At 38.6% G+C, this 21,430-nt stretch overlaps 1 protein-coding gene across 1 annotated transcript in view; it reads right to left on the reverse strand.

Annotated features, from left to right (window-relative positions):
* CSMD1 (CUB and Sushi multiple domains 1) overlaps positions 1-21,430 on the reverse strand; it is a 2,063,616-nt gene that overhangs the window by 287,772 nt on the left and 1,754,414 nt on the right. The window contains exons 27-28 of the mRNA XM_024251429.3: positions 8,856-9,047; positions 2,517-2,655 (exon numbers count right to left, since the gene is read on the reverse strand). Coding sequence (XP_024107197.3) covers positions 2,517-2,655; positions 8,856-9,047 — 331 coding nt within the window. The remainder of the gene's footprint in view (positions 1-2,516; positions 2,656-8,855; positions 9,048-21,430) is intronic.

The raw sequence follows: 21,430 nt of genomic DNA on the forward strand, positions 1-21,430 counted from the left end.
TCTCACTCCACATCCTGAATATACTTATTAAAGGAAATTTAGGAAGATGTCTTAGTCTGTTTATTTGACAAGTTCACTGACGTCAGGAATGAAGAAGGAATAAAAGGTTGGAGTTACTAGGTATAGGGGCTAGCAGGAATGGTGTGGGTTACATAGAATTTTATTGGAATAATAATTGTATTTAGAGTGTTTGCAAGGATGTTATTAAAATCTGGTCATGCCATATCCCCAGTATTTGGCTTAGTTAATCATCATTATTGGTAATTTATTCAACACTGCAAATACTGCCAGACACAGGAAAACAAACAAACAAAAAAACACTATATATCCCATCTGCTCTCTTTTTTTTGCCTCTACCAAAATTCATGTGTAGAAGTCGGGAGTGAAACTTATAATTAATTGTGGTTCCTTTGGCGAACTCTTTATTTCTACCTCTGTCAGCTGCACGTATCTGTAAGCTCTAATAACATGCCAAAGCCTGACTCAGTGTTTGAACCAAATTCAATTTGAGCCCCAATGTGTGAGCCCCACAGTCCACAGGGATGTGTGATAGAACATCCTCTGTCTAAAGACCCACAGCCCTGAATGAGCCTGGAAGCCCATATGTCCTTCAGGTCATATGATTCTTTGCCTTTATCATTAGAAATGCCAGACTCCCACCCTCCCACAAAAAGCAAACCTGAATTTGCCATCATCCTGACACTGCATCTTGGCCAGCCCTCATCAGCACCAGCCTCCTGTTTGGGAAGTTGGACATCCTCGTCCCCAAACAGGATTCTGGTTTCCCCCTCCTCACCACTTCACAGGAAGATGTCTGCTTGAGCACATGCAAACTCCAGATCAGAGAATTCACTGGTTTTCACTGATTTGAAGTTTCTGAGATGTTGGGTCAGCTAATGAGTCATACAATCTATGGGTTGGGAGAGGCTTAGAGATCATCTGTTTCAAACTTCCAGAGGGGTGTATAAAATGCAGTGAAAAAATCCTTGCACAAAACTGCCTTAAATATGCATATCATCAAATGAGTTGTACTTTATGGAAGAGAGGAAACTCCTACTAACAAGGTTCTGTGTTCACTTTCAATTGTTTTTTTTTTTCTTTCTTTCTTTTTTTTTAAAGACAGGGTCTTGTTCTGTTGCTCAGACTAGACACTATCATAGCTCATTGCGGCCTCCACCTCCTGGGCTCCAGCAGTCCTCCTGCCTCAGCCACTGGAGTAGCTAGAACCACAGGAATACACAAGCACACCAAGCCAATTTTTAAAATTTTTTTTGTAGTGACGGAGTCTTGCTATGTTGCCCAGGCTGGTCTCAAACTTCTGAACTCAAGTGCTCCCCATCTTGGCCTCCCGAAGTCCTGGAATTACAGGCATGAACCACCACGCCTGGCTTCAATTGTTAACCCATTTATAATATCTTGAAACCAGAGCTGCCCCCTAATTCTAAGGAAGACACTACTAGAATTTAATGTTAACAAAACCCACATAGATATCTAAAAAATACAGCCAGTGAGTGTTCACTGGTTTTCTGTAATAGCTGAGTAACATTTGATAAATTTGTGGCAGTTTAGTAAATTGAGGAAAAGATGACTATCAACCTACTTAAGATTCAGAATCATAGAAACATAAAATTATACTGACTCAGATCTCATCAGGAGGGAGAAAGTGAGAGAATGTAAACACATTCAGGCCTTGAATATTGACATAAAGATCTCTAGAAAAGGAAACTCATTCCATTGACAGATTAAAAAATATAATCGCAGATACTTGTCCTTGGATAGCTGAAAGGTCAATAGGAAAGTCTACAGAATGACTCACCTTCATAAATATCACATTCATTTAGTTCAAAAGTCAAAGTCTAAAGTTAGAAAAGATCTCTGGATTCAATGAAATGTAATTATCATATACCATATACTAATAATATAATTATTTAAAGAGTTTATTTTCATAAAATGACCATAGTATTTGACCTTCCATCATCTAGTTTAGCAAGAACAAGTTAGCATATTTTTAGGACTGATATCTGGTAACTCAGACTTTACAGCAACCACATTTGGGGAAACTTTCATTTTCCAGGCTCTATTAAGTCTTAATTATTATAATGATATTAACAGTGCTACCCTCAGGAACGTCAGGTTGTGCTGTGGAAAGGAATTCGCTATCGTGCATTTAGAGTGACAGGAGACACTGATGAGAAATTACACCAAGTGTCTCCATACCATATTTTTATTATTTTTATTAAATGTTCTGTTTAAGCCTTCTCATATGGAACACATTGTATGCAAGATAAACAGTACTGAAAAACAATTCATGTGCATCTTAACATAAGTAGAATGCTCCAAAGCAAAATAATGTATTTCCATTGATGTCATTTTGCAGCCTGGTGTAGTCTCCATTAGACACAAAATCTAGCACTTACCTAGATATAACGTTGGAGACTATGAGGTCATAAAAGAAGTAATTTTTAGGTATGGCATTAAAAATCCTACTAAAAAGAGGTGTTCTGCAAGAGACGTACCTTTTGAATATCAAGGCAATGACAAAGTCCGGGTTCACTTTTACTCTCCAGTCACATTCCTTCCCAGGAGGATATGGCTGTGGGTAGTTGGGTGATAAAATAACACCTGCTGGGCCTGTCAGATTCCCTCCACAAGCAGCTGTCACAGAACAAAAGTTACAGAGAAAAAGTTAGGAGAGCGAAGAACGCCTGCCAGTCAGTGTGGAATGAGATATCACAGAATTCTTTAAGAAAAAGACATCAGCATTTTTCCCCATCCAAGCGATTGTGTGTTGGGTATCAATTATCCAGATAAAATTGTAAGACCCAGGAGCTCTGTACATTTTTCATGTAACTGTTAATGAATTTTACATAATATTCCACCCCATTTTCAAAGAGAATTTTCAAACTTCTGGCACAAAAAATTTCTTTCCTATAATTTAAAATTTTCTCAATTAAATGAAAGATGACTTAATCCCCATACCTGCCAAAGTGCACACATATGCACAAACAGAAAAACACTTGAATAAAAAAAAATCCCATGGACATGATTTTATGGCCATGTTAATTATTTTGCTATTTCTCATAGTTTATAAAATCATTGCCTATTTCTTCTTGAGTGCATGCTTCATGTGGTACAGTGATCATCTAGCTCCTGTTCATTGTTTTATCCCTAACGTCTAGGCGGTTTCTGGATCTGAACAAGTATTCAGGAAATGGTTATTGGGTACATGAAAACATGGCATTTCACATTCTCCCAGTCCCCTGGTGTATGGAAGGCTTGAATTACTTTCCCAATATTTCAAAGTGGCAAAACAAACCCCAAAAGTTTAAGTGACCTCTGAGTATACATATCAGTGAGGAGCTGAGCTGGAGCATTACTATCTGAAAATACTATTTGATTACATATCAGCAAGGAGCTGAGCTGGAGCACTACTGTCTGAAAATATCATTTGATCACAATGCTTTGTATATTATTAGAAAGAACCACTTTATATGATAATAACAAATTGAGTTTGTGTTTGGAGTCATCAATTTTGAATTAAATGTGTTTACATTTATATTAGCAAGGCAGTAATTATGTAGCTCAATGTGGTTAATAGGCAAGCCAATTTTTGTTCTTGAATTGGAAAGTGTTTAGGATTGTTTTATTTGTGAGATAAGGTTTCTCCTAAACCTCTCATCTCACGGAAGGTGTGAAAACACTGCTGAATTTGTAAGTATACACATTTTAGATACATATAAGAATATGCTGAGTTTAAAAGTTGTTTATATCAAATACTGTGGTTTGTCACCAAGTTGTTTTAAAGCGTGACTACAATTAAATCATAGTATTCCCCTTAAGTTATATGTCTTATTTCATTCCCATTATCGGTCATACATGCACTAAAAAATATGTAGAAAAGAAAATGTCTTAATTGCTGATTTTTTCCCCTATACAAAAAGAGACTTTGTTTTGTAAATAAGATGAAGGAAGATGAAGGCACATGCTTCACAATTTTCAATAAGGAGTGTGTCTTTAAATACTTATTTAACATTTCTGAAAACTTAGCTTTTTATAATAAGAAATACAACTAACTCCAGTAGGTTTTGTTATACTCTCACAGTCTAACTGAATGCAAACTTTGAATGCTATTGCAGAAAATATTTATAATAATAAATTCCACAGATATATGTTCGAGAGTAATATGATATAATTTTTACAGAAAAAGATTAAAACTTGATTTTCCCCAGTATGCCTTTTTTTTTTTTAATGAATTGTGCAGAAGCAATTGTCCCATCAGCTCTCACAGGGCAGTGCCTCCTCAGAATCACGCCGGGGCTGCTGACAGCATTGAGCAGTGCAAACGTGGACCGATTAGGGAGCAGGAGCTGATGCAGAGAAAGAAGGTACCTGAAGGTCTAGAAGACTCTACTCCACACAGGTTTTGAAAGATGAAAAATGACAGATTCAGGGCACTGGCTACAGGGTGCTACCAGCAGGAACAGTTCAGGGATATGATTCAAATATTGATTTAAAAGAAACAAAGGGGAAACCCTGTCTTATTCACACAGATCCCAGGAGGCACTTTCAAATGAGGTGATTTAAAAGCTGAAAAAGTGGAATTAAGGAGTGTCGCCTGGCCTTGTTTGTTCTCTCTTTTGGTCTGGTATTCTTCAAGTTAGTTTGCTTAGGTTTTAATTAGCTTGCAAAATATTTTAGATAGAATTAGAATAGTAAAAAATGCAACTCAGAGATGCTAGGAAATTCTCCAGAAGGAATAGATGTAGAGATAAAATCCACCTGTTCTTTTCGACCCACCAACTCTTTATTCAAAACCTTTGTCCACTATGCTAAATAGCACACATACATATGTAGCAGCTCCTTCACCGTCAGGGTTTGAAGCTGCAGTCCTTAACGAGACCCATCTACATTTCTGCATTAAAACGTCTGAATGTTCACACCGTTGGGGGTGATAAATATTTTCTAAATAGACACCTTTATGTCAGGACGGTCTGTTGTCCCTAAATGAATTTCTGCAAACCTAGGATGCATTTTGGCTTTTCAGAGTCTTTTGCAATTTGGACGTGGGGAAAAGCAATTGCAGGCTATATAAGAAAATGAAGACTTTTTAGGGACACTTTACTCGGAATAAGGAAGTTGAAGCCCAATGTGGTGGCTCACGCTTGTAATCCCAGCACTTTGGGAGGCCAAGGTGGGCGGATCATCTGAGGGTAGGAGTTCGAGACCAGTCTGACTAATGTGGCAAAACCTCGTCTCTACTAAAAATACAAAAAATAGCCGGGCGTGGTGGCATGCCCCTATAATCAGGAGGCTGAGGCAGGAGAATCGCTTGAACCTGAGAGTGGAGGCTGCAGTGAGCCGAGATCACACCACTGCATTCCAGCCTACGTGACAGAGCAAGACTCTGTCTCAAAAAAAAAAAAAAAGTCGTTAATGTCCTTTGGTCTACAGAATTCTCCTTCTAGAATAAGTCAAAAAGCTAAACAGAGAGCCTTCATGGTAGAAGTCATTTCGGATGTAACAATAACAACAACAAAAAAGTGAGGTATCCAAGCAACACTCAAGAAAAAGCAACAGCAATGGCAGGTGTTGAAAGTAAATGTTGTCACACACAACAGGTGAGAGGTTAAGAGATTTTATAAAAGGGAAAGAAAGACAGATAGCCAGTAGTGAGTAAATATACACTAATAATGAAAAGTAAAAAAGTAAATTAGCAGATCAATCAGGAAAGAACAAATTCAAACAGCCAATAATCATATGAAAAAAAAGTTCAACCTTATTATTAATTTAAAATGCAATTAAAACGAGACATCACCACTTTGTGCCTTAGGATCTATCATGTGTGGTGTTTTCTCTGAGTCAGAGATGATATTAATAAATATATATGGCCGATGGCATGGTAAATCGGTGTGACTGCTCTGAAAGAGATTTTAAAAATGGGCTGGGTGCGATGGCTCACACCTGTAATCCCAGCACTTTGGGAGTCTGAGGCAGGCAGATCATGAGGTCAGGAATTTGAGACCAGCCTGGCCAAGATAGTGAAAACCCGTCTCTACTAAAAATACAAAAAAAAATTAGCCGGGCTTGGTGGTGGGCGCCTGTAATCCCAGCTACTCAGGAGGCTGAGGCAAGAGAATCGCCCGAACACGGAAGGTGGAGGTTGCAGTGAGCCGAAATCATGCCACTGCACTCCAGCCTCGGCAACTGAGCGAGACTCTACCTCAAAAACAAAACAAAACAAGCATGTTTTAAAAGTCCTAGAAATATGCAAGTTTGTAGAAATATGTCACTTATCAATAATCATGATTTATTTTGCAACATGGGTGTTCATTGAAGCTATCTTCAGAATAGGGAAAAGGTTAAAACAACTTAATTATACCATAATAAGGGACTAGAAAAATCAATATTGGTAGATTCAAACAAATAGATACTAGAGAGTGGCATCAGTGGTGTAGTCGTGCCTTCTAAAGAGATAAGATTTAGTCATTAAAAACTAGTAGAAAATACATAGTAACACAAAATATACACAACATGTACTGGTAAGTAAAAAGTGCAATTTACAAAATAGTCATGCAGGATGCTGTCATTTTAAAACTTCTTTTTTTTTTTTTGAGACAGAGTCTCACTCTGTTGCACAGGCTGGAGTGCAGTGGTGCGATCTTGGCTCACTGCAACTTCTGCCTCCCGGGTTCAAGCGATTCTCATGCCTCAGCCTCCCGAGTAGCTGGGATCACAGGCATGCACCACCACGCCTGGCCAATGTTTGTATTTTTAGTAGAGATAGGGTTTCACCATGTTGCCCAGGCTAGTCTCAAACTCCTGACCTCAAGTGATCTGCCCGCCTCGGCCTCCTAAAGTGCTGGGATTACAGGCGTGAGCCACCACCCAGCCTAAAACATTTTAAAATAGATTACATATACATAATTATGAAATTATTTATAAATGTCTATATTAATTGTAATTGTCTCCAGGTAAAAAGATGACAACTTTTTTCTCCTCTTTGATTTAATTATAGTTTATAAAATGTCTTCACTAAAATGTATTACCCTTTAATATGAAAAAAGATACAAAAATTAAAAAGTGTTTTGAATCTTTGAAACAGAATTTACATGAGTGCTAATTATAATTAACTCATGCCCTAATGGGCAAGCTTCTTACAGAGGACATAAACCTCATTCCTAAAAAACAGAAAATTACAAAGTAATAAAAATATAATGTTAATTTCTTTCCAATTATATATTTTCCATTTTTTCTGTTACATAATACCTACGCATGTAGGCGGGTCTGGTTGCCAAAATAATTGATTATTCATTTGCCTGCACGTGATTTCAGCTCGTCCTTGAAGCTGACATTGAAGGTAGAGACAGGGGTATTTGTTTAGTTTTTGGTGCGTATTGGACTACCTACTTGCTGGTCAAAATAAAGTAACTAAGAGATGATCTAACAAAAGATTGATTTGTTTATAGATTAATTAGGAGATGGCCAAATTTTATAATTACATGTTCAAATTAATATAAATTAATGAATTACTTTTAAGGGATTAACTCGTAGTTATATTGCTTTTTAATGTATTCCTCCATGAGCCTAAAAACATGCAAAATGGAAGGAAAAAAAAAAACCCTTTCCTAATGTAAAAATAGGCCATTGGTTTAAAATGATTGCCACATTTATGGCAATCACTCCACTTTAAAAAAGAAACACGCCGAAATCTCTCCAGTCTCCCGATGACTCAGCATGAGTAAAATGCGTGACTGTGCTCACAGACGTTATGAAAAGTAAATGCAGCACCAAACATTAAACAAACATAGATCGCTCCCCGACAAGGTTGAGAATGCTAATAAGCACAGCTATCCAACCTCATGTGTCTTCAGACAACTGGGATAAGTGGTTTGTCACAAGTAAGAGCGCTGTATCACAGCTCCCCAAGACCACTGAGAATTTTACCACTGCTGTGTAAGAACCATTTCAAACCACAAAACCCCCCCAAGGTCGTCCTATGCAAAATGGCCTGTCCATTTCATGATCACTTTCTCTCTTCACACATCAATTAAATTCTACATTTTTCAAGTAGATTATAAAGAAGTACTAATTAAACAGTGACAGTTACTTAAAATAATAAAGTTCAGTACAGTTCCTTTTTAAAACTAAGATGATATACTCTAAGTAGGAATTTTATGGTAAAATATTTTATTGAATGAAGAGACAATCTACCTGTAATTACTATTTTACATAAAATATATATTAGCCTACAACCATATTTGTGATAAATTGTCTCAGGTGGCTATTCAAGCCAAAGTCTGCAAAATCATTTGTTATCCTTTTAATAAGGTCAGACTATAAAATATCAACAAATTGCAGAAACAAACCTCCTTTTATCTTCATTTTAACACAAACGGTATAATTTCTAGTTTTCAGAATTCTATTTTAAATGTACTAATATTATAGGGGGAAAAACATCTAAAAAGAGAAAGTACTGTTAGTGAGTAGGTTTTGCTTAAGGGCATGTTTCTATATTAAAAATCAGAATAGCAATGGTAGGGTTATAAATTTTGAGCCACCTAGAATTTTAAATTACGGTAATTTGATTGATCCATGTTTATGTAACATTTGTTAAGGGTAGGAAATATACGGTAAATGTCAATTACTGTACATCAAGGCGATGACTTCCTTTATTCTACCTAATAAAATAAAGTTTAAAGGTTTACAATAAAATTTCAGGAGTCTCAGAGAGCCAGAGAACATGAAAGAAACTCTTGAGAAATATTTCTGAAGCAATAATACATTTACAGAGCAATTTTAACGACAACATGCATCCATTCCTGAATATAAAATTTCTAAGTTCTGTTGTCTGATACCTATGCATGTAGGAGGGTCTGGTTGCCAAAAGAACCGGTTATTCAGCTGCACACAGGTGATTTTGGCTTGTCCTTGGAGCTGATAGCCAGGGTCACACTGGAATGTGACGGTGTCTCCAGCCTCTCTGCTGTCTCCATAGCGGGTGCCATTTTGAGGCATACCTGGATCGTTACAGGTGGCTGCAATTGACGCTGCAAACAAAAGAGAAGGCCAGGTCACAGGCTGGAAAACATGGTTTCCACATTCCTGTAGGTGTGGTTGTTCTTGTGGGTTGAAACACTCTTCATTGGCATAATAAGTCATTTGTCTACACATGAAAATACAAAAATAGTTTCTTTTTCCAGGGATACATTCAATAACATATGTCTTCATTGTGCTTGCATTGCATAAATTCTAGCAAGATTCTATTGAAAATGCAACCAATGATGAAACATATCAAGGGTTTTTTTAAAAATAAAAATTACACTATACTTAGAATAAATACACACACACAGACTGATTTTCTCTTTAGCAATATTTTAATGAAACCCCATGCTGCAAGTTACATAAACTAGTTAAAGTACAATAATCTCAAGGAAAACAAAATAGGAAGAACTTCCTTTAGGTCTGTGCCTTCAAAGGTGATCCAATAACCTTTGTTGAGATGCCAAGGGTAGAAGGCCCAGAGGAGATGACCAGTGAGTTTTACCCAGGATCCCATAGGTGCCATTGCCTCGGCAAAATTATTAATAACCCCCTTTCACTCACCCCAAAAATTCCAAGTTGGACAATATGTTACATGGCCACCCTAATATTAACAAAAGCTCTGAAAATAATATCCTGCCTTTTTGCGTATATATAAAGAATCTCAAATCTGTTGAGTAGAGGCTAGAATCTGCAAAGCCGGCTGGTGCATGTGCTTTAAGGGGCCACTGGAGCCTTGTCATGTCAGTCTCTGGTAATCATGTGTAAAGTGCATTGCAAACGGTGAGCCTAAAATCACATCCCATATGCAGCCATCGACTCTGCCTGCACCCAATCAGAGAAGGCTCCCTCAAGCCCAGAGTTTTCACGAGAGTACCCCCTATCACACTTAGATACAGCAGCCTCAAGAAATAGGAGTTGTTTTCTCCAGTTTCTATAACTGCTGTGTATTATGTGTTGTACTGAAAATTAGAAAGATAGGTACTCCTGAAAAATCCAAAGCTTAGATTTTTTTTCATTTTTACTTTCAGTTAGAATAATGAGCTCTTTCTTCCACTCCACTGCATAAGAGATGACGATTAAAAGCTGACTTTTTCTCTGCAAAGTGCTTCAGTGTTTTCAACACCATGTTTTATGAAAGAGTAAAAAAAAAAGAGATTAGTGTATTATTCTATATACATACCATCACACTGTCCATTTTAATATTTGAAGCCTTAAAATAATGAGTAGGCTTTGCTTTTTGTTTTGGAAATTCTGAAGCATGTGTGTGTGTGTGTGTGTGTGTGTGTGGACATACATACGTCTACATATGGATAGATAAATGGAATAATAAAATCCATTTAAATAAAAAGTTAGAAGATACATAAAAAAGAATAAGACCTGCTCTGTGTTATTCAGACATTTTTAAGCTAATAGGAGAGGCAATGAACAAATAATTTAGGTCAAGAGAAGATGTTACACTGTGCAGATTAAAAGATCAAAGCTCTATCCAATAGTGTCATATGATACAGACATCAAGGATCCTATGGTTGGTCAGACCTGCTTCAAATTCCATCAGGACTTAATTAGTACCTAATTAGTACTTAATGATCACTTAAGCACACTTATCAGCTAACAAATCAGTAAAAATTAGACTAGTATCTAAGTTATTAAGTCTGCTGTGAAGATGAATTGTGAAAACTTGCTAACTTGTCTTTCTCCTTACTATTCTCTAAGCTAATTGAGGCCAGAAGTTGTCTTCACCACTCTATTTCTCTCAAATTGATTTTTATTACATTGAAATATATACATGTGTGTATCTATAACACAATGAGAATAACGAAATGAACATCTGTGCTACCAACTCTAAGAAATAGAATATTTACCAATACATCAATATGATCAATGCATAGAATATACCCTTCCCCATATCACCTTCTTCCTCCACTTCAGGGGAAATCACTTTCTGAATTTTATGTTTGTCATTCCCTTGCTTTTCTTCACAGTGACCATAAATGTATGCAATCCAGTTTTAGCCACATATATCAGTTTCCTGAAATCAAATGCTTAACTGGAATTATGTATTGCAAGTTCTGTGATTCTCTCTCTCTCTCTCTCCCCCAACCACCGTTTTTTTGCTTCTGTTATGTTTTTGGGAGTCATCTATGTTTAGGCATGATGCTCTGGTCTACTCATTTTCATTGCTGTATAGTTTTCCATTGCATGAATGTACCATGATTTTTCCATCCTCCTCTTGATGTATCTTTGGGTCATTTTTCTTTTTGCCCTTATATAAAATGCTGCTACGAAAATTCTTGTACATGCTGCTGGTACACATTTGCTCTTTCAAATGACTTGGGCTCCTATGTCCTAGATTTTCACTTCCAAACAGCATGCAGTTAGATTGTTCTTTAAATTCAATCCCAGAATTTGTCTTTTAATTGGATAGTTTAGTCTTCTTATGTTCCCTGAAGTTTCTGCTCTATTTGGATTTCTCTCGACCATCTTAGCTTGTGTATTCTATGTGCACCCCCATATGCTCTACCTTTTTGCTTGCTTTCATACTAATTAATTTTTTCTCATGCTTTTATTTTAGTACTTCCTAGAAATTTTAGTATGTATTTAGTTGTAATAGTCTTACCTTCTTCTTTAACATTTATTATTCTCTCCCTAATTACATGCATTGCTAGGTATTTTAGTTATTTTTAAAAAAATCTTAAATTAGACATTGTCATTATCCGTTTGTTTTTATAAAACTTATACATTAAATATTATTGTTTTACATAGTTGACTGATGATTGTTTAAATTTTCATACATATTTACCAATTTGTTTGCTTATGATGTTTTCATTTTTTTTATCTCAGAGATTTTATTTGGTCTAATTTTTCTACTTCATAAATACTATGGCTTGACCATTTGTCTCCTCAAAAACTTATGTTGAAATGTAATCAACATGGTCATATTGGGAGGTGAGGCCTTTAAAAGGTGATTGTATTAATCATTTGTAAATTAATGGATTAACGGGCTATCACAGGAGGGGAACTGGTGACTTTATAGGAAGAGTGACCTGAGCTGGCATGCTCAGCCCCTCGCCAGGTGATACCTGCACACGTTAGGACTCCAGAATCCCCACCAGCAAGAGGGCCAGATGTGGTCCCTCGACCTTGGTCTTCTCAGCCGGCATATTTGTGAGAAGTATATTTATTTTCTTTATAAACTACCCAGTTTCAGATATTCTGTTATAAGCAGCAGAAAACAGACTAATACACTAAAATGGTTTGTTCGTTTTGTTTTGTTTGTTTTTTGCAAATTACGTTCGGTAAGGATACGTGATGGCTTGGATTGCTTTCACATTTACTTGGCCGTTCATATAGTATTTGGTTTCCTATTCATATTTTTATTCTGTTTTTTTTTTCATTCTTACAGTCTGAATCTGATAAGAATTCCAGTTTCTCATGTAAACTAAGTTGTTTGTAAGTTTTCACATTTGCATTTCTGTTCTGGAGAACTTGACTTATCGTAATTCTTTGCATTCTGCTTTGAAGGTACACCCATTCAGAGGAGACTCACATTAGATTACAGGATCTGCCTGGAACAACAGAAGACTTCCTCTTTTCAAAAATAAATTATCAGCTTGAGGCATTTTGGACCCCAAAGATGGTAGAAATTCACCTATAGACTAGTGTGAAACCTGCTGGCGGTTGTGAGTTGCATGCATCTATGTCTCTGTCAACATCTATGTCTGTCTATTCTCCCAACACTGTGAGCAGAACACCCTTTGGTGTTCCAGCTATACATGAGGGTCTCCTATTATATTTTCAACCTCAGAAAGACCTTAGATTTGCTTTCTACTCCCTGAGCCAAGGGACTCTGAGAGTGGAAGCTCCACATCACAGGGGATCAGCAGAGGCAAGCAGGGCAGGGCTGGCTTCCGAGCTTCACCATCTCTCTCCATTTCTGCATTTCATGCCATCCGGGATTCCTTATTTTCTTGCAGATTCGGTGACACAATTTGAAAATCCAAAACCAATTTTATCCAGCACTCTTACTGTATTTTCAGCATATAAATTTTCAGAGTCCTCACTGTAATACTGCAAACGGAAGCCACTCAATCACACTATTTCTTAAACACTGGACATGATTTCTGACACATCATTCTTCTCGTCATTATCAATATTGTTATCATTACTCATGTTTTGAACAGGGGAATCTCACTTGAAAACATCATTCTCAGTGGAGACCTAGAAGAGAGTGCTTGGGTTTCAGAGCAGGTTTTTCAGTGGAAAGAGAGTGGGAATGACAATAGGAGTCACCGGAAGGCCATTGCTGTACTTTCCCACTTTCCTCCCATCAGCTGCAAAGAGTAGAACGCAGGGAAATCCAAACATATTATTCCAAGAGAAGCCTGGAAGAGCAGAGGAAGGCAGGATAGATGTGAAGATGCAACACTTACAGTTAGAAAGTCAGGAAGGTCTCACCCATAAGCCACACATTTTTCTAACATAGAACACTAATCATAGAATACAATCATCAGAATCACAAGGCAATTGGCCACAGTCTTGGTACCAAAGTGGTATCTTTCCTGAACCAGCATTTTACATGATTTCTGGAATTTACTCTTTGAGTGATGTTCCTATAGAATCTATGATCAACTGTTACTGAGATTTCTCTGGATTTCAGAAAATAATCATAAGCAAATCCTACTGTACATGCACAATCTTGTTCATCTGAATGAATTTCCCAGCTTCAAAGGAAAATTCTTCCTTTCCTCAAGCAAGTGGTCACATGTATAACTAAGCACTCATTTGCAAGTGATAATTTCTGTCACAGTTTATATAGGTTAAAAAATTAACAATAAGTGTATAATATTAAAATAATTGTCATACAGTGATAGTCATTGTAAATATCGTAACATTTACACAATGAAATGAATGTTATATGATAGTACAAGAATTTAAAAACAAAAGTTTAGGAGGTGAGCCAAGGACATCAGGGATGACAGTTTCATTATAATTTTTAAAACCAAGATGTTTTTATTTCTCATTCCCAAATTTTTATTTAATATTTATCAAAAGAAAAGATATATAATACTCACTACTAAGAAAGTTTTACACAAAGGTGCACAGATTTTATACATGAATAAGAATTTTAATGGATGTATCAGCCTTGCAAAAAATAAGTGCTCTGTTGAACATTTTTCTGGGAGTTAATAGGATCTGGTCAAATAAGACTGGCAAATACTGTACACCCCAGTTTCCCCTTAGAGATTCCCATTGCACATCAGGGATTAAAGGCTCAGAGCTGTACTACAGTAAAAAACTTTTAAAAATCATTGTTTAATCCAGCGTATCCTACATTGTCATCATAGAGCACAATTTTCCTAGAAAATCTCTTAAAATCCTTCCAAATAGAAGTCCGCGGAATATCAGTAGAAACACTGGCTTGCACTAGTGGTTACATATCCTTTCATGGCATAATATTCTGTTCATTTTTGAAAGTACCTTCTGTAGTTCTCAACCCAATTTTTTATCTGGAATATGTATAATAATAATAATGCAGCATGCAATTAAAAGTTTTAAACTTGTGAAGTTCATGTTGTCTAATAAACAGAAATACTGCATCTACATAATTAGCTAAAGTTTATGCCAGTTATATGAAAATGTAAGTTTTTTTTTTTTGTTTTTTTTTTTTTTTTGAGACAGTCTCGCTCTGTCACCCAGGCTGGAGTGCAGTGGCTCCATCTCGGCTCACTGCAAGCTCTGCCTTCCGGGTTCACACCATTCTCCTGCCTCAGCCTCCCGAGCAGCTGGGACTACAGGCACCCACCACCACGCCTGGCTAATTTTTTGTATTTTTAGTAGAGACGGGGTTTCACCGTGTTAGTCAGGATGGTCTCGATCTCTTGACTGCGTGATCCGCCTGCCTCAGCTTCCCAAAGTGCTGGGATTACAGGTGTGAGCCACCGCGCCTGGCTGAAAATGTAAGTTTTAATAAAATACTTATATATGCACTTAGAGGTAATGTATATATCTACTTGTATATTTTCAAAGATTATTTAAAATTGCCACAAATAAACTACTAAGGCTTACTTAAATTTAAACAAACCCCCAACCCTCACACTTTGTATTTAGAATTCTGAAATAAAGATGAAAAGTTCCTAGAGTTAGCCAGATTGGACTAAAAAACCAATAAGAAGGCTTGAGGAAGGAGAAAGAGAACAATTTTAAACAATGTAGTGCAAAATACATCAGTTGAGTCTTTGAAACAAATCTCATTTTATATTCCTCTAGTTATGAATGATGCAAAGATGTTTTCTGGTAAAGGCAAGAAAGTTTATTCTAGACTAATACAAACCCCCACCCAAGGACACTCCATTAGGGGCAGAAACTGCTTTTCCACTTCAGGCTCATGACAAAGTGATTGGCAGAGCAGGCTGTCATTCCTGTTCCAGGGCTGTATTCTTTTATGTGCCACATCATACACTTCACTCATTTTTCTCTTAAATATCTTTTCCGCAAATTGGATTTTGTGGTGACTCTGAAGGTTTCTAGTTTCTTGCCATAAAAAAAGAAAACATTTTCAGTTGCATCCATCTTATCCCTCGATGGCCGTAGAAAAAAGCAGCGCTGTTCCTGAGATGATGAGTGCCCTGTTTTCCAGTTTCCCACAGGCGTTCCCTGGAAAATCTCAAGTCACAGAGGCACTTTCCACAGGCCCATTTGACTCTGAGGGGACATCTCTGCCACCTGTCAGGCCGCATCCAGAACCATCCCAGTCAGCTTGAGCAACACAGAACCTGCGCTGCCCTTTACAAAACAGCAGTGGGTCTGACTGTTTCCAGCAGCAAGATTGACAGCGTGCGGCTACTGCACTGCAGAACCGGATGCTGCAATAACGCCAATCTCTTTGCAACTAGATAAGATATATATATATAATCTCACAACTTTTTGGGCTGGGTGAGGTGGCTCACGCCTGCAATCCCAGCACTTTGGGAGGCCAAGGTGAGTGGATCACAAGGTCAGGAGTTCGAGATCAGCCTGGCCAACATGGTGAAACCCCGTCGTCTCTACTAAACATACAAAATATTAGCTGGTCATGGTGGCGTGTGCCTGTAATCTCAGCTACTCAGGAGGCTGAGACAGGAGAATTGCTTGAACCCAGGAGGTGGAGGTTGCAGTGAGCTGAGATGGCACCATTGTACTCTAGCCTGGGCAACAGGGCGAGACTCCATCTCAAAACCAAAAACCAAAAAACCACAACGTTGTATATAAATAAAAATATATAATTTTTTATATTAAATATTATATATTTATATATTATATAAATAACACAACTGCATATAAATATAATTTTTATAATTATATTTACAATATAAATATAATTTTTATAATTATATTTACAATATAAATATAATTTTTATAATTATATTTACAATATAAATATAATTTTTATAATTATATTTACAATAGAAATATAATTTTTATAATTATATTTACAATAGAAATATAATTTTTATAATTATATTTACAATAGAAATATAATTTTTATAATTATATTTACAATAGAAATATAATTTTTATAATTATATTTACAATAGAAATATAATTTTTATAATTATATTTACAATAGAAATATAATTTTATAATTATATAATTTTATAACTATACTTATATATTTTTGTATATTTATTTTATGATATAATATATATCATATATTTATTTTATAATATATAATATAAATAATAAATTTCACTCGCGTCCGTGTGAAGAGACCACCAAACAGGTTTTGTGTGAGCAATAAAGCTGTTTATTTCACCTGGGCGCAGGCGGGCTGAGTCCGAAAAGAGAGTGAGCGAAGGGAGATACAGGTGGGGCTGTTTTATAAGATTTGGGTAAGTAAAGGAAAAATAACAGTCAAAGGGGGGTTGTTCTCTGGCGGGCAGAGTGGGGGTCACGAGGTGCTCAGTAGGGGAGCTTTTGAGCCAGGATGAGCCAGGAGAAGGAATTTCACAGATAATGTCATCAGTTAAGGCAGGAACAGGCCATTTTCACTTCTTTTGTGGTGGAATGTCATCAGTTAAAGCAGGAACCGGCCATCTGGATGTGTACGCGCAGGTCACAGGGGATATGATGGCTTAGACATCCTGTGTCAGAGGCCTGACATTCGTGTCTTCTTATATTAATAAGAAAAATAAAATGAAATAGTGGTAAAATGTTGGGATGGCGAAAATTTTGGGGGATGGTATGGAGAGATAATGGGTGATGTTTCTCAGGGCTGTTTCCAGCGGGATTAGGGGCGGCGTGGGAACCTAGAGTGGGAGAGATTAAGCTGAAGGAAGATTTTGTGGTAAGGGGTGATATTGTGGGGTTGTTAGAAGAAACATTTGTCATTTAGAATTACTGGTGATGGCCTGGATACAGTTTTGTATGAATTGAAAAACTAAACGGAATAAGAGAAGGAGAAAAACAGGTATTAAAGGACTAAGAATTGGGAGGACCTAGGACATCTAATTAGAGAGTGCCTAAGGAGATTCAGCATAGTCCTGCCAGCAAAGATTATTTACTTCAAGAGTTAAGAGTGGCAGGTTGGGGATAGCACCAGGAGATATCAGCTGTGATGGCTTGGAGAAACAGTGTAAACCGGCAGTGTAAACAAGAGCAGGGCATGGATGAGTAGTTGAGAACAGTGAATAGGAGTATGACTAGACAGAAGATAGTAGGGATGACAAGTTTTTTTGGGGCACAGTCCAAGTTGGTCTGGTGTCTGGAATGGGACTGGGGCCTAATAAAAAGGAACATCTATACAGGAGTTCAAATGGGCTGTACCCTGCAGCATTCTGGGGACAGGCCTGAATTCTGAGAAGGGAAAGTGGTAAAAGTATTGTCTAGTCCTTTTTAAGTTGGTGGCTGAGCTTGGTGAGGTTTTGAAAGACCATTAGTCTGTTCTACCTTTCCTGAAGACTGAGGACTGTAAGGGATATAAAGGTTTCACTGAATACCAAGAGCCTGAAAAAATGCTTGGCTGATTTGACTAATAAAGGCCCGTCTGCTATTGGACTGTATAGAGGTGAGAAGGCCAAACCCAGGAATTATGTCTGACAGAAGGGAAGAAATGACCGTGGCGGCCTTCTTAGACCCTATGGGAAAGGCCTCTACCTATCCAGTGAAAGTGTCTACCTAGACCAAGAGGTATTTTAGTTTCCTGACTTGGGGCATGTTGAGTAAAGCTAATTTGCCAGTCCTGGGCAGGGGCAAATCCCTGAGCTTGATGTGTAGGGAAGGGAGGGGGCCTGAATAATCCCTGAGAAGTAGTAGAATAGCAGATGGAACACTGAGAAGTTATTTCTTTGAGGATAGATTTCCACAATGGAAAAGAAATGAGAGGTTCTAAGAGGCGGGCTGGTGGCTTGTACTATAGCATAGCCTGCCTTTGCTGGTGTGTGGCGATTAGGCCTGGTGGAACTGCCATCAATAAACCAAGTGTGATCAGGGTGAGGAAAAGGAAAGAAGGAAATATGGGGAGATGGGGTGAATGTCAGATGGATCAGAGAGATACAGTCACGAGGGTCAGGTGTGGTATCTGGAATAATGTGGGAGGCCGGATTGAAGTCCGGGCCAGGAACAATGGTAATTGTGGGAGACTTAACAAAGAGTGAGTACAGCTGAAGGAGCCGGGGAGCAGAAAGTATATGTGTCAGGTGTGAGGAAGAAAATAGATTTTGGAAGTTAAGAGAACTGTAGAGAGTGAGTTGAGCATAGTTTGTGATTTTAAGGGCCTCTAAAAGGATTAGGGTGGTGGCAGCCGCCTCAAGCAAACTTGAGGGCTAGGCAAAACAGTAAGGTCAAGTAATTTGAATAAAAAGGCTACTGGGCGTGGTCCCGGTTCTTTTGTAAGAATTCTGACTGCACAGCCCTGCACTTCAGCTGTGGGTAATGAAAAGGGTTGGGATGAGTCAGGGAGAGCTAGGATGGGGGCAGTCTCTAAAGCTGCCTTCAAGGAATGGAAAGAGGAGTGGGGAAAGGTTTTAGGATCTATGGGGTCAGCTAGGTTTCCTTTTGTGAGTTTATATAATGGTTTTGTTAGGATGGCAAAACCGGGTATCTAAAGTCGAAAGTATCCAACCATGCCTAGGAAGGAAAGGAGTTGTTGTTTTACAGGTGTTGGGGTTTGAGAGATCAGCTGAACATGATTGGCAGGGAGAGCACATGTGTTTTTATGAGAATTACGCTGAGATAGGTAACAGATGAGGAAGAAATTTGGGCTTGACTGAAGTAATGGGGGCTGTCTGTGAAGCTTTGTGGCAGTACAGCCCAGGTAATCCGCTGAGCCTGATGGGTGTCAGGGTCAGTCCACGAGAAAGCGAAGAGAGGCTGGGAGGAAGGGTGCAAAGGAATAGTAAAGAAAGCATGTTTGAGATCTAGAACAGAATAATGGGTTGTGGAGGGAGGTATTGAGGATAGGAGAGTATATGGGTTTGGCACAATGGGGTGGATAGGCAAAACAATCTGGTTGATAAGGCGCAGATCCTGAACTAACCTGTAAGGCTTGTCTGGTTCTAGGACAGGTAAAATGGGGGAATTGTAAGAAGAGTTTATAGGCTTTAAAAGGCCATGCTGTAGTAGGCGAGTGATAACAGGCTTTAACTCTTTTAAAGCATGCTGTGGGATGGGATATTGGGGTTGAGTGGGGAAAGGGTGATTAGGTTTTAACGAGATGGTAAGGGGTGCATAATCGGTCACTAAGGAGGGAGTAGAGGTATCTTATACTTGTGGGATAAGGTGGGGGGATACAAGAGGAGGACGCAAAGGAGGCTTTTGATTGGGAAGAAGGGCAGCAATGAGATGTAGCTGTAGTCCAGGAATAGTCAGGGAAGCAAATAATTTAGTTAAAGTGTCTCGGCCTAATAAGGGAACTGGGTAGGTGGGGATAACTGAAAGGAGTGCTTAAAAGAGTATTGTCTAAGTTGGCACCAGAGTTGGGGAGTTTTAAGAGGTTTAGAAGCCTGGCCGTCAATACCCACAACAGTTATGGAGGCAAGGGAAATAGGCCCTTGAAAAGAAGGTAATGTGGAGTGGGTAGCCTCTGTATTGATTAAGAAGGGGACGGACTTACCCTCCACTGTGAGAGTTACCTAAAGCTCGGCATCCGTGATGGTCTACAGGGCTTCCGAGGCGATCGGGCGGCGTCAGTCTTCAGCCGCTAAGCCGAGAAGATCTAGGAAGGAGTCAGACAGCCTTGGGCCAGAGTTCCAGGGGCTCCGGGAGTGGCTGCCAGGTGAGTTGAACAGTCCAATTTTCAGTGGGGTCCCGCACCGATGGGACACGGCTTAGGAGGAATCCTGGGCTGCGGGCATTCCTTGGCCTGGTGGCCAGATTTCTGGCACTTGTAGCAAGCTCCTGGGAGAGGTGGGCCTGGAGAAACGCCTGGCCACTGCGGTTTAGGCATTTGGAAATTCTTGTGTGCTGGAGATGTGGCTGGGGTTTGTCTCACAGTGGAGGCAAGGAATTGCAACTGAGAAATATGTTGCTACTTGGCTGTGTCTACTCTATTATTGTACACCTTGAAGGTGAGGTTAATTAAGTACTATTGTGGGGTTTGAGGGCTGGAATTTAACTTTTGGAGTTTTATCTAATGTCGGGAGCAGATTGGGTAATAAAATGTATATTGAGAATAAGACGGCCTTTTGACCTTTTAGGGTTTAGGGCTGTAAAGCGTCTCAGGGTTGCTGCCAAATGAGCCACGAGCTGGGCTGGATTTTTATATTTGATGAAAAAGAGCCTAAACACTCTCTTATTTGGTATAAAGAAAAAGGAGCATTAACCTTGACTATGCCTTTAACTCCAGCCACCTTTTTAAGAGGAAATTGCTGGACAGGTGGGGGAGGGCTAGTCATGGAACGAAACTGTAAGCCGCACCGGGTGTGAGGAGGGGAGGTGATAAAAGGATTATAGAGTGGAGGAGCAGAGGCTGAGGAAGAACTGGGACCTAGCTCAGCCTGGCAAGGAGGGGAGAGATCAGATGGGTCTGTAGAAAAGGAAGATTAGAAAGACTCAGTAACGCTTGGGGTTGGGACTGAGGGGACAGGCAGGAGGGAAAAAAGGAAGATTTGGGATGAGTCCTATTGGGAACAGAGACTAGGGAGGGAACAATGTGTAAAAGAATGCCTGGACATCAGGCACCTCAGACCGTTTGTCCATTTTAAGACAAGAATTATTTAGATCTTGCAGGATGGAAAAATTGAAAGTGCAATTTTCTGGCTATTTGGAACCACTGTCAAGTTTGTATTGGGGTCAAGCGGCATTGTAGAAGAAAATAAGGCATTTAGGTTTTAGGTCAGGTGTGAGTTGAAGAGGTTTTAAGTTTTTAAGAACACAGGCTAAGGGAGAAGAAGGGGGAATGGAGGGCGGAAGC

This window comes from Pongo abelii, chromosome 7 (genome assembly GCF_028885655.2).
Source record: "Pongo abelii isolate AG06213 chromosome 7, NHGRI_mPonAbe1-v2.0_pri, whole genome shotgun sequence".
NCBI classification, from domain to species: domain Eukaryota; kingdom Metazoa; phylum Chordata; class Mammalia; order Primates; family Hominidae; genus Pongo; species Pongo abelii.